The following is a 14,605-nucleotide window of genomic DNA, read 5'->3' as shown; positions in this document are numbered from 1 at the left end:
ACCTGTACAAATCTTGTTCCTTTCTTTGGGATAAAGTTATTTCATGATTTGTTTTCAAATAGGTTTTAAAAAGGATACGTGTTCCGTTAACTCCTGATATTTTAAAGTCATCTAGTAGTTGAACAACCATTTCTCTATTTGGATCATTAGGATCTGAATTGCGAACCTATAATAGGGAAAAAACAATGCTTAGCAAAAGGGAAACCATAGAAATAAACCAAATGGTGGTGGGGGAGGGGATACCTGCAGCAAATATAACAAAGGATTACTCCAAGAAAGAGCTCATACAAATCTATGAGACACACATAAAGTTTTAATAGCTCAAACAAAGAACTTAATATAAGCAGTTCACAAAAGAAAACACAATCAACAAAGACTATTGTTTAATTATACCATTTTGCTACTCCCAAATTAACTGCTAGTTACCAGGCCAGGAGGAATTCAGGAGCTTTTGCAGGATGCAATCAACCATAGCGCTAACCATACTGTTTATTCAGCCTTCATTTTTTTTTCATAGAAAAACTTTCTGAGGGAAGGAAGCAGTACACTGATTTACTTTGGGGCATGAGCTCCTTATCTCATCACAGACTGGCACTTTGAAAAGTACTTCCTTGGAGCTCTCCTGGTCTAGCTTCCTCACTTTATGAATGAAAAACCTAAGGCTCAGAAGAAATAAAAAGATGAGGTGAAGGATATATTTGGATAGAGCTGGCCCTAAAACTCATGTTTTCTAACTCTGAGTTTAAGCTCCTTCTACTACACTGACATTTACTAATTTGTAACAAAAATGAAAATGAATTTTGATAATATTTACCTAAGTTTCCAGGTAATAAAGGGAATTAGTAAATATAGTGCTTACTTTTATATATTTGTATAAGATTTTAAAACAAAAATATATTTATTCACACAACTTTTCTTTTAACCATAGCAGGAAAGAAAAACATTCTTTGTGCTATCTGGCACATAAAACATACTCAATAAACATTTTTGTTTATTTGCAAGGTTTTTTTCCATTGTATATGTAGGGAGAATTCCCATCACAGCATATTCCACCAGTTCCCTACCACATACACAGGATATGTAAATACTGTCTTCCTCTACCTCTTTAAGGATACTAGAACTTTACAGTAAAAATGAGCCATGCCAAAGAGTATACACTTGGTATATCTTAACTGAATAAAACTTTATTTATTTATAATGCTTTGCAGCTCACACATACAACCTAATACTTACTGATTTCAGCAACCGGATTTCATCAAGTGCTGTTTCGGTATAATGTTCAGCACTTTTAACTACTTTCATTGCCACAAACTTCTTCCCCCTAAGAAACAAACAGGCAATTAAGACTAAATGCTCTACCTCTATGTTAGGAAGCTAAGATTTAACTATAACTGGGAGACAGCAACAGAAGTACAAATATTGATTTCATATTTCCCTGTACTCAAACACGAACTACTACTATGGGATCACCTGTACCTCTTAATAGCTCTAACTGGCCAAATTTAACTTATGAGAAGAAGAAAATCTGTTCCTGGGTAATGTCAGTCACCAAACATTTCCTCTAAGTTAAAATCTACTTTCTGAATGCTCCGTGAATCCAAGTAAAACCATGAAGTGGGGATAAATAAGGGGGAAAGCTCCACCAAATCAGAAGTATTCTGTATATCTGTATAGCAAAACCTAAAAGCTTAAAAGCTATAATACTTTCCTCTAAGAAGCCAGAAGAAATACTTGGGTGAAAAACTGATAAAAAATTAAGCACATAGATAGCAACTGCTATCTCACCAAAGATAGATGGTACACTTTTAGGTAAACATCCAATGTTAATTGCCTGTGATTTTTATGTAGAGAAGTTTTACACTGTATGGCTGAACAAATCTGTTATCAAAACAAAATACAAAAAAATAAGTAATTTTACAAAGATTGGTCTAGGGCATCATCTAAAAATTTAGCTCTACTAATGAGAAAACCTATGAACTTACATACTACACTTTCTTTGGGTATTTGCAATGTTCTGAATTTGGGAGTTTCAAGCGCCTTACCGATACTAATTTAATCAATCTTGTGTCTCCTCTAAGCTGACTCTTCATCCGAGAAAAGTCATTTGCCCAAGAACATAAAGATTCTCAATAATAAGATTCTTATCAAAAAATCAGTCTAGAGCTTAGACTAAAAGTGGAAAATCAGACACAAACATTTAGGAATCACCTAATTCTCTTGCAGGATCGCTAAAACTTACTGAATATCCCATGATAACCACACTGTTGAAAAGTGTCCCCAGCCCAACTTTCGGATCACATGATATCTCCCATTGAATAGATCTCCGATTTTCACAAGATGATAACCTCCTGGAAGAAACAACAGGAAGCAAATAGTCACTTAAGTAGTAGGAAAAGGTATCTCACACCACGTTTTTCAACATCTATACACCTTTTAGCAAATAAAAATGGTTTCTTCTAACACAACCAACTCAACAAAAGAAAATATTAAGTCAGCAACACAGTATTATTGAGCTCATGTTACAAAAAATATCTTAAAGAATAAGAGTAATGATTTAGAGTGAGCAAGTGATGCTTTGTGGAACAACCAATAATTACTTAAAAAAATAAGTCATCCTCAAACAAAAATAAGGTTATGTTTCACAACATTCTTGCCCCTCAGTAATCCAAGATTTATCTAACATATAAATCTATTTTGAGACTAGTTGTAGTCTCAGGATGTTTTTTAGGAGAGAGATGAATGAATTCCATTTATTTAACTTTAAAAAAAGAAATTGCTTTTCTAAAACATCAAAACTAGGAAGGCCTGAAAAGGCTGCCAACAGTGGCAGGAATCAAGGGATTTAAACATGCATCTCTGCCTACTGAGAAGAAGAACCAGGTTCTCCTCAATGGTTAAGAGATATTCTGTTATAAAATCCTACCCAAGAATCCTGCAAAATTTCATAAAAGAAACAGAAAAGATAACAGGCAACCTTATGACACAGTTTAAGTATATATATATAATTCCAGTTTAATGTATCTTAGCAATCATCACTTTGAGCAAAGAGTAGTGAAAGGTGTTTTTCAAAAGTCTACATACCAAATCTTACCACTGGCTACATCTGGGTGACAGCATTACAGACGGCTTTTGTTTTCTTTTTGTATAACATATTTCTGAAATTTTCTAAGGTAAATATGCACTATCTTTTTTAAGGAGTAGAAACAAATTTAATTTAAACTAAGCTTTAATTAAGTCAAAGTAAAAGGAAATACTAATTCCTATACTTAGAGAAAAGGATGCAATAAGCAGAAAGCATCAATACTGTTTACGCTGATAGACCAAATATTCACATGAAAAACTGCATATACGTGGATCACATCTTACTTAGTATCTCCTCACAGAAAATCTTACCTTTACAATAATCATTGGGATCTTCCTGCTCATCATCATCAGATCCCAGAATCTCCTCTTCCTGCTCTGGGAGATCACTCTCAGAGTGGGGAGCAGAGCCTCGGTGCTGAGTTTCAGATCTAAGAAATAATACAAACATGTTCATTCCATATGGACAGAAGAAGACAGGACCAATTAATAGATACTACAAACAGAATGTTATGTAGTGGCAGCCTAAGAAAGAAAACATTACCTATCACTTTACCTCATGTTAGGAAAATATTCATTTTTAAAAAGTCAGTACATGATTAAATAAAATCTGGAAAATATACAAAAGTACAAAGGGAAAAAAATTACTTGAATCTCAATATCCAAACAAAATTGCTGATAAAACTACTAGACCTTCTTCCAGTTATTTGCTGTATTTTTATAAAAATATATATCGGTAATCACATGCTTTATAAACAAATTTGTATCTGGCTTTGCCTATTATACTGTAAACTTTCCCCCTCATACCTATGCAATCTATTAAGTCTTACATATTTCCCTTAGAAGTATCACTATTTACTCTGGTACATTCTGCTCAGCTGGACATTTGTTTCTAATTTTTCACTACTAAAATATAAAGCTGTTGAGTATTTTTAGATAATCTTTATTCTGTATTTAGAATTATTTCCCTAAAGTTAAACTACCAGATAAAGATAGAAACATTTACCCTATTTATAAAAATAACATGTTAGGACTTCCCTGGTTGTGCAGTGGTTAAGAATCCGCCTGCCAATGCAGGGGACACGGGTTCAATCTCTGGTCTGGGAAGATCCCACATGCCGCGAAGCAACTAAGCCTGTTCGCCACAACTACTGAAGCCTGCACCCTAGAGCCCACATGCCACAACTACTGAGCCCGTGCACTGCAACTACTGAAGCCTGTGCGCTCTAGTGTCCGTGTACCACAACTACTGAGGCCATGTGCCACAACTACTGAAGCCCACGTGCCTAGAGCCCATGCTCTGCAACAAAAGAAGCCACCGCAAGGAGAAGCCTGCGCACAACAGTGAAGACCCACTGCAGCCAAAAATAAATTAAAAAAAAAATGTTAAATGTAGGAAATTTGGAAAATAACTATTTTGTTAGAGCTCTACTCTGAACATATGGACTATTTCCTTCCAGTCTGTGGCCATGAACAGTTTTTAGGATTATTACATAGTATGACTTTTCTGATAGGGTTGTAGTGAAATACATCTCCAGCTACATATGGGCTTCCAGTATTTATTTAAGTATTACTAAGTTCAGAAAACTTAGCTTATTTAACAGGTAAAAATGTTATCTCGTTTTATAATGTATTAAACACTTTCAAATTGATTCCTTTCTCTACATGCCGTCTATTAGCTGTATCAAAATTTTTGAGCACTGAGTAGTAGTTCGGGAGGCAGAAAGACTTGGAACTGTATTCAGGCTCTGACACTTATAAGCTGCCTGCTTCGTAAAGCTTTAAGCAAAAAAAACAGTGTCCAAAGCACTCTTTTCAGTAGTTGTAGGAAAAGGAATTTTAATTCCCATTTTCCAGTATTTTATTTGTGTTTTCAAACCTGTTTCATCAGATTGTTTTTTCAAAAGATTCAATTTAACAGAAAATTATAATAGCAGAATCAGTTACATGGGCTGTTGAGACATAAGAAATACCTTGGAAAGCATGACTAGATTTAGATTTCTGGTGGCCATTCCAACCTGCCTCAATTCTTAGTACTTTTTTGTCCCCCAGGATACAAAAGTAGTTATAAAACTGCATGATTCAATGTGTTCATTCTCAGTGAAAACATGTCTTTGGGAAATTTATTCAGTATGGAACTACCTGGCTTACTCTCCTAAGTGGAAATAATGAGTCTGAATGAACATTTCCAAATTTATGATTAAGACATGTTTCTGAAACAAATTCTCTGATTTCAAACTTGTTGCCTTTTACAATTAAAATTTCATTTTAAGAACTACAATTGAGAAATTTTTGAAAAGTAGTGAAATATAAGTAGCGAAAAACAGACATGAAAATGCTGGAATATTACAATTCCACAAGTATCATGGGAGTAGTAAAGTTAAAATTTTATTTTTTAAAGATTCGCAACATTTTTGGAAGAATATGTATTTGTTTAGTTGTTTTTAGTTATAAAACCGAACATTATTAAGTATCATTCCCAGTTCAAGGATTCAAAAAGGAATTATAAGTTCCAGGTCTCAATGTAAAATATAAGTCTCTATCCTGACCATGGCTGGTACAGAAGAAAATCCTGTCTCATTCTAAATCAATAAGAGAAACTGATCAACTAAGGGGGAAAAAATCCTATTTTTAACTTTTAAATTTCATTAAAAAAATACACTTAATTTATATGTATTAATTTTAAGTACATACATAATGTCTTAAATGTTCTGTCATCTCTGTGTGTGTTGGATGTCCTGTGTCCTCAATCCCACAGTCTTCCTCTATCTTGATTTACTCCATTTTCATAGTGCACATTTATCAGTAACTTCTGGAGAATGAGTGCATGGGAGGTAAATTTATTAATATCTGTCCTATCTTTATTTTATTTTATTCTCATCCTTGACTGCCAGTCTGGATATAAAATAAATTGCTCTGTTGCATTCTAGCTTTCAGTGGTGCTGTTGACAAGTCCATCAATGCCTTCTGAGCTTTGAAATAGGGCTTGTTTTTCTCCCTGGAAGGTTTTTGTTTGTTTTTTGTTTTGAAGGACCTTCTCTTTAATCCCCATGTTCTGAAATTTCCAGAGTGGCTTTAAAAAAATCCATCTTGCTAAGTACTTTCTATGTACTTGCAAAATAGAGATTCATTCAGGTAAGAAAATTTCCTGTAATTCACTGAAAATTCAATCTTCTTCATATTGCCTACTCTCTCTGGAACTTTCCCCCCCACCCCAGATTCTGGATCTACTGGCCTACTTCATTAATCTTCTTAATATTTTCTCTTATTTATGCATCTTTAAGTTTTTCATTCTACTTTCCAGATTTATCTTCCTAACTTGCATTATCCTTTAAATTTCTACCGTATTTTCCCATACTTTTTTTTTCTCTCTAGAACATTCCTTTTCGACAGACTCCTACGCCTTCTTTTCTCTTCCCTATATGACTTATAGTTTTTAAGTTTCCTTCTGATCCCTGCATTGTCTTGGCTTTCTCAAACTGCCCATGTTTTACTAATGCTATGCTTTTATGCACGATGTCAATCAATGAACATCAGACAACTGAAAAAAGCCTCTGTCAGAGGAAGGTAAAAATGGCCTGTCAACCACAAGCCCCTCATATTAAATATTGCCTTTTAATGACATCCTCAGTCTAATTTTTTCCCAGCCTCATGCCAAAACACACACACACACATACACACACACACACACACACACACACACACCAGTTTTACTGACTAAAGGTCCCAGTTTTAGACATAAAGAATAGATTTGTGGTTGTCAAGCAGGAGGGGGTGGGAGAGGGATGGGCTGGGAGTTAGGATTAGCAGATGCAAACTATTAAATATATAGAATGGATAAACAGTAAGGTCCTACTGTATAGCACTGGGGACTATAAATATCCTGTGATAAACTATAATGGAAAAGAACATGAAAAAGAACATATTTATATGTATAACTGAATTACTTTGCTGTACAACAGAAATTAACACAACACTGTAAATCAACTATACTTCAATAAAATAAATTAAAAAGCCTCTGCCAGAAAAAGACAAAAACCAAAAACAAAAAGAGAAAATTTGAGAAAACAGAGATAGTTACTATTAGATAATGAGGATAAGACGATGACGAGTAAAGAGCTCAAAATCACTATAACTTTGATTGATGGTTGTTATAAGAAAATAGTATAAAAACTCTGAAGAAATACTACAGAAAGAAATTTCAGCTTATTAACATTCGAAACTGAAAACAATTCTTCCTAGAACAAAAAAGGAGAGTTCTAAAATAGTTTCAATCTGTGATTTTAAACTCTTCATATCTATTTTCATGCCTCAAGTATTTGCTATTCATATTCAGAAGACAAAAACTGTATCAGTACTTTAAAGCTCTCAAAGCATATAAAAGTTAACCCAGTACATCTATAAAATCTCTAATATAAACTGAAATGGACAACAGATCAAATTTTAATAGCAGTATGCTTCCAAAGGAGTCAATTTATAACCTGATCAAAACACCAGAATGTTAGAAATAGGAATATATCTGGTTGTGGTACAGAACAGAGCCAAGGCAAAAATCTGGGAGAAAGGCAGAAAGTAGCGGAAAAGCTTGACAGATTTGACACAGAAACTCTGGAGTGTGAACAAAGAGATGATAAAAGCCAAATTAGAGTGTCTTCTCTTATTTCCAAGGGTCCTTTCAAGATTCTATTTCTGGTATAATCATCACTAATCACCCAAGTAAACAGTAAAACCAAAGTACCAAACAAAAATTTACTGAATTTTTTGCAGCCAAATATTATATATTCATAGCTATCATAAATATGCTATTTATGAGTTTTCACTTAAACATTTCATGAATTTATATACTCAAACTAGCCACGTGAGCTCCCCACTCCCCTGTTTTCTAAAGAATAAATGAAGAAATTCTTATAGCTCAAAACAAAAACACCCTGCAAACTCTATTCTAACTCACTAAAATTTGTTTATAACCTACTAGTGGGTTGCGTTTGAAAAATACTGTCCTAGAAATTATCTTTCACTTCTTTAGTGAGATATAATTCACATGCCATAAGCTCACCAATCTAAAGTGTACAGTTCAGTGGTTTTAGTATATTCAGAGTTGTGCAATAGCACCACAAACTAAATTTAGAACATTTTCATTCCCCACCCCCACCCCAAAAGCCCCAAACCCATTAACAATCACTCACCATTACACTCTTCCCCCAGACTCTGGGAAACACTAGTCTACTTTCTGTCTCTATGAATTTGCTTATTCTGCATATTTCATATAAACGGAATCACATATTATGCAGTCTTTTGTGACTGACTTCTTTCACTTAACGTTGTTTTCAAGGTTTATCGATGTTGTAGGATGTATCAGTACTTCACTACTTTTTATGGCTGAATAATATTCCATTATATGTATAGACCACATTTTAATTTATCCATTAATCAGTTGATGAATATTTGGGTTGTTTCTACTCTTTAGCTATTATGAATCTTGCTGCTATGAACATCCTAGAAGAAGCATATACAATCGTGTTCACAGCAGCACTGTTTGTAATAACGAAAAGCAGGAAACAACTAAATGTCCATCAAGAGGAGAATGGGTAAGTTATAGTATTTTGATATAATAAAATATTATACCCAACAGTGAAAATGAATAAGCTACATGCATCAGCTTGAATAAACTGCACAAACATAAGATGGAATGCAAACAGCAAGCTGCAGAATAAGTACAATGCATCACCTTCAATCAAATTTTTAAAACATACAAAACAGCCAATATATAGTTAAAATATAAAGAATTACACAACTGCAACTAGTAGGTAAATAATTCCTAGAGATCTAACACACAGTACAGTGATTATAGACAATAAAACTGTATTACAAACATAAAACTTTCTAAGAGACTAGATCTTAACTGTTCCCACCACTGGAAGAAATAATAATTATGAAATGTAACAGAGGTATTAGCTAATACTACAACGGCAATCATAATGTGATATAAATCCATCAAATCAATAGGTTGTACACTTTAAACTTACACAATATGTCAATTATATCTCAGTTTTTAAAAAGCTGAGAAAAAAGAATGAAAAAAGAAACAACACAAAAGAAATACAGGACAAATTCAGGATAGCTATTAATTCCACAAGTGAACTATAATATAGAGATATGATCAAGGAGGAGTACACGTGGGCATCACCTGTACAGTAATGAGATTTTCTTAAGCTGGGTAGGAGCTACCATTTTATTATTTCTTCTTTTCTTCTTTTTTCTTTTTTTGGATATCTCAAATATTTTGTTTAAAAAATATTGGCTCTGATTGCTTTCAAGTATGAATCTAACATATGGTTGGCTTATTGAGATTTTGCTAAAACACTATCATACACTTGGGAATCTTATTGACCTTATCCATCAAGTTACCCCAAAAAGTGACTTTATTTTGCCTCTCTCAGGTTTTGCCTCTCTCATGGCTTTATCACAAAATACAAATGATGGCAAAGGGGAAAGGGGAGAGATTCAACTGCATGCCTAATTCATGAAAAAACCTATACCTGCACAAAAATTTTCTATAGTTAACTTAGATTCTTCTGTTTGTTTTATGGATAATAATTCAAATAAATGAAAAGTGTACAGAGAGAATTTAAATAACAAACAAGTTTGATCTAAATTGATATATTCGTATATGTAACTTTATATCCATTCTTTCCAAACACTGAAAAAAATTGGCATACTATAGAATAAAATGAAAATATCTTGGCAGATCTTGATTTAAAGAGGAAATGAAATTTGAAATTTCAAAGTATTTCTGTATAAGTGCATTACATGTTAAAATCTATGACATACTCAGCTTTACTCAAGAGAACAATTTATAACCATGAGTATACCAATTAGAAAACAAGAAAAGCTGTTGTTAACTGAATAAAGAGCTAGAAATAAAAGGAGTAAAATTTTAACTCTAAATTGAAAGTTAATTATTTGAAAAAGATTAATAAGATAGATAAGCCTCGGGCAAAACTAATTAAAAAAAAAAAAACCCACAGGGACATAACAATCATGGAGACTGAAAAATTGAAGAGTCACCCCTAAAAGGCAACAAGGTCAGTTGGTCAGACAGTAAGGTCAAGTGCTACTACATTTTCAACGAAGAATACCAGTTAATAAAGTGTACCAGTGCATCTCTAAGAGTTGGAAAAGCTTTCCAGTTAATTTGAGAGCACTAGCATAACTCTGACATCCAAAGCAGAAGAGAATAACACACATGCATGCACGTGTGCGTGCATGCGTGTGCACACACACACAAACAAACAAACCTACTGGTCAGTTTCACCAGTGAACTTCATATACAACTACTAAATATTGTAATATTCACAAGCAGACATAAAAGGATAATTCAAACAGGAAACTTACTGTTATTCACTATTTAATGTATGTACAGAAGAAAACTCTTAGAAAAATTATGAAGACATCTGACAAAACTCAAGATGCATTTGAGACTGAAACACTTTGTAATCTAGGAATGAAGTGGAGAGAAACTTACTCAACTCAAAGTTATCTATTAGAAAATCACAGAAACATTATACGAGCATTCCTACAAAAGACAGATGTTCATCACAATTACACAGTTTAATGGCTACTTTTCCAAGTTGTACTTGCAGTCACAGATAATAATTTAAGGCAAGAAAAAGAACCAGAACTGTCACCATTACAAAGTGGCTATTCACCTAGAAAACTGGAGAAAAATAACCGAAAAATTAGTACAACCAATAAAGGGTTTTAGGCAAGGAAGAAACAAACTACCATACAAATTACAAAAACAAAAGTATTTCTACATAATGGCAATAACCAATAAAAAATATAATAGATAAAAAGCAATAAATTTGCAACAGCAACAGCTCTATAATCTAGAAACACACACATCTGAAGGGTATATGATGCTTTAACAAACTAACAAAAGCAAGCTATAGAATACTCCTAGATGGGAAGAATCAAACCTTTAAGTGTCAATTTTCTAGGAAGTAACCCATAAATTCAAAACAATCTCAACTGAAAGCAACATGGTATTTTGTAGAACCTGACCAGTAAAATCTTGGAAAAGGAAATCAGCAAAAACAGCCAAAAATTTTTCAAACAAGAGAAATAATTGGGAATTTGGCCGCCAGGTAGCAAAATATAACACTATAGTAATTAAAACTCTGTAGTCCTGGTACTGGATCAGAATGAAATCTAGCCACAGACTCAAGTAAATATGAGAATTTAGTATTAAATAAAATTGCACTTCAAAACAACGAGAAAAACTGAAGTTGTTCGGGAAAGGGGTCCTTCTAAGAGGGAAGCAGGAAGGTCAGAGTGAGATATGATGACAATACAAGGAAGGGGCCATGAGCCAAGGAATGCAGGCAATTCAACCTCTAGAAGTTGGAAAAGACAAGGAAATGGATTCTTCCCTAGAGCCTACAGAAGAAACAATGCGCTGCTGACCCATTTTAGACTTCTTATTCCCAGAACTGTAAGATAATAACTTTGTGTTGCTTTAAGCTACTAAATTTATAGCAGCCATAGGAACCTAATACAGCAGCCTAGCATTACCCAAACTAATAACATGCCAGCTTGAGAAAACATTCAAATGTTCTATAAACGCATGAAAAGATCTCAAATCAATAGTAACAGAGAAAAAAATTAAAACAAAGATCATTTTTTTGCCCAGTGACTTGGGAGAAATCAAAAAGCAATAATTTCATATATTGACAAGGACTTGGAGGGAGTGGGTAGGCACTCTTTTATGCTGTTGATGGGAAGAAAATTGGTGAAGTCTTTGTGAAAGGTAATTTGGCAGTTTGATGCTCTCTGTCTTGTTCCAGCTCACCAGTATCTTACAGAAGAGAACTTATATACTCATCTAGTGCCCTGATTTCTGCAACTGTTACTCAGGGGACACCACCAGACTGCCTGGCCAGCAGGGTTTACACCTGCAGTTCCATAGAACTGTATCAATTTACATACTTTTAAAAGCTGCCTGAGAGTCAAGCTTCCAAACAGCCTGAATCTAGGTGCTGAGATCCTCCCCTTACAGACAGTGACAGATCTTGGCACCTCCTCAACAACTAGGAGCTATTAAAAATATAATAGCCTGCTGGACTTTCCTGGCGGTCCAATGGTTAAGACTCCACATTTCCACTGCTGGGGGCGTGGGTTCGATCCCTGGTCAGAGAACTAAGATCCTGCATGCTGCGCAGTGCAGCCAAAATAAAAAATAGTAACAGCCTGCTTGAACAAGCACAAAGGTTTGAGAGAAGACAAAGAGTTGGGGAAGGGTTGAAAGACAAGGTTCAGCTCCTACACGAGGCCGCTCCTTCAAGACTTGGAGAGGTAGTTGTTTCCAACCAGTCTACATGGAGAATGAAGCAGAATGAAGAAACAGAGTAATGTATTCCAAATGAAAGAACAAAATAAAACCTCAGAAAAAAGCCTTAATGAAATGAAGATAAGTAATTTACCTGATAAAAAGTTCAAAGTAATGGTCATAAAGATACTCAATGAGCTGGGAAAAGGAAAAGATGAACACAGTGGAACCTTCAACAAAGAGATGGAAAAAATAAGAAAGTATATCAAATAAAAGTTACAGAGCTAAAGAATAAAATAATTCACTGAAAAATACACTAGAGGGGTTCAACAGCAGACTAGATGAAGCAGAATAATCAGTCAATTCAAAGACAGGTACTGTAACTCACCCAATCAGAGCAGCAAAAAGAAAAAAGAATGAAAAAAACTGTAGATGATTTAAGGGACAACATCAAACAGACTAACATTTGCATTAAAGGAATACCAGAAGAAGAGAGAAAGAGGCAGAAATCTTGTTTGAAGAAATAATGGCTGAAAACTTCCCTAATTTGGGGAGGAAACAGACACCCAGATCCAAGAATCCCAGAAGGTTCCAAAGAAGAAACCCAAAGAGATGCACACCAAGACACATTATAACTGAAATCTCAAAAGTTAAAGACAGGGAGGGAGGGAGACGCAAGAGGGAAGAGATATGGGAACATATGTATATGTATAACTGATTCACTTTGTTATAAAGCAGAAACTAACACACCACTGTAAGCAATTATACTCCAATAAAGATGTAAAAAAAAAAAAGTTAAAGACAAGGAGAAAATATTAAAAGCAGGAAGAGAAAAACAACTTGTTACACGCAAGGGAACTCCCATAAGATTATCAGCAGATTCTTCAGCAAAAACTTTGCAGGCTACAAGGAAGCGGCTGATACACTCAAAGTGCTGAAAGAAAAGAACTAACCAAGAATACTCCACCCAGCAAAGTTATCATTCAGAATTCAAGGAGAGATAGTTTTCCATACAAACAGAATCTAAAGCTGTTCATCACTACCAAACTGGCCTTAACAAGAAATGTTAAAGGGATTTCTTTAAGCTGGAAAGAAAGAGTGCTAATTGATAAGAAAATATATCAAACAAATTTCACTGGAAAGGTAAAAATATACTAAAGTGGACTAAACACTATTATAGCTAGTATGAGGATTAAAAGACAAAAGTAGTAAAAATAATTATGGTTACAGTATTTTTTAATTAGTTAATTAATTAATTTTTGGCTGTGTTAGGTCTTCGCTGCTATGCGTGGGCTATCTCTAGTTGCGGTGAGCAGGGGCTGCTCTTCATTGCAGTATGCAGGCTTCTCATTGTGGTGGCTTCTCTTGTTGCAGAACCTGGGCTCTAGGTGCGTGGGATTCAGCAGTTGTGGCACGCGGGCTTCAGTAGTCGTGGCTCGCAGGCTCTACAACGCAGGCTCAGTAGTTGTGGCACATGGGTTTAGTTGCTCTGCAGCACATGGGATCTTCCCAGACCAAGGCTCAAACCCATGTCCCCTGCATTGGCAGGAGGATTCTTAACCACTGCGCCACGAGGAAAGTCCTCTTGTTGAGTCTTTAGTAGTTAGAATTTTTCAGAAGTTGAGAGAGATGAACTGAATTGTATAATATCACATATAAAATTGTACACATCTTAGGTCTTTTTGGCTCCAAGTCTATTTCTAGTCACATTTTTCTTGATCCAGAGCTCTATTATTTGAAAGTTTGCTAACCCTTGTTATTGGGTAAATGCTGTGATAGATTCTACGTAAGATGTAAAAACAGGCATCTGCAGTGGCAGGCAGATTCTTAATCACTGCACCACCAGGGAAGTCCACAATAATTAATTAAGGGATACACAAGTAAAACGTGACATCAAAAACATAAAATGAGGGGAGGGGAAGGAAAGAGTAAAAATGCTGAGCTTTAGAACAGGATCAAACTTAGTTGTTATCAACTTAAAATAGACTGTTACAGATCTAAGTTGCCATATGTAAGCCTCACTGTAACCACAAAGCAAAAACCTATAGAAAATTCAAAAAAGATAAAGAAATATAAATAAACCATTAAGGGAAATCATCAAACCACAAAGGAAGAGAGCAAGAGAAGAAAGGAAGAGAGAGGCACTACAAAAACAGCCAGTAAACCATTAACAAAATGGCAATAAGCATATACCTG

General features: G+C 34.6%; 1 protein-coding gene across 1 annotated transcript in view; it reads right to left on the bottom strand.

The window, feature by feature from the left end:
- Positions 1 to 14,605, bottom strand: part of SRPK1 (SRSF protein kinase 1) — an 83,171-nt gene that overhangs the window by 35,231 nt on the left and 33,335 nt on the right. Inside the window, 4 exon segments of the mRNA XM_029243029.1 lie at positions 79 to 166; positions 1,234 to 1,321; positions 2,240 to 2,348; positions 3,394 to 3,512. Coding sequence (XP_029098862.1) covers positions 79 to 166; positions 1,234 to 1,321; positions 2,240 to 2,348; positions 3,394 to 3,512 — 404 coding nt within the window.

This window comes from Monodon monoceros, unplaced genomic scaffold (genome assembly GCF_005190385.1).
Source record: "Monodon monoceros isolate NGI ecotype Baffin Bay Population unplaced genomic scaffold, NGI_Narwhal_1 Super_Scaffold_3, whole genome shotgun sequence".
Taxonomy (NCBI): Eukaryota; Metazoa; Chordata; class Mammalia; order Artiodactyla; family Monodontidae; genus Monodon; species Monodon monoceros.
The sequence above is the reverse complement of the archived record's forward strand: the minus strand, read 5'-3'. Positions and strand labels throughout refer to the sequence as shown.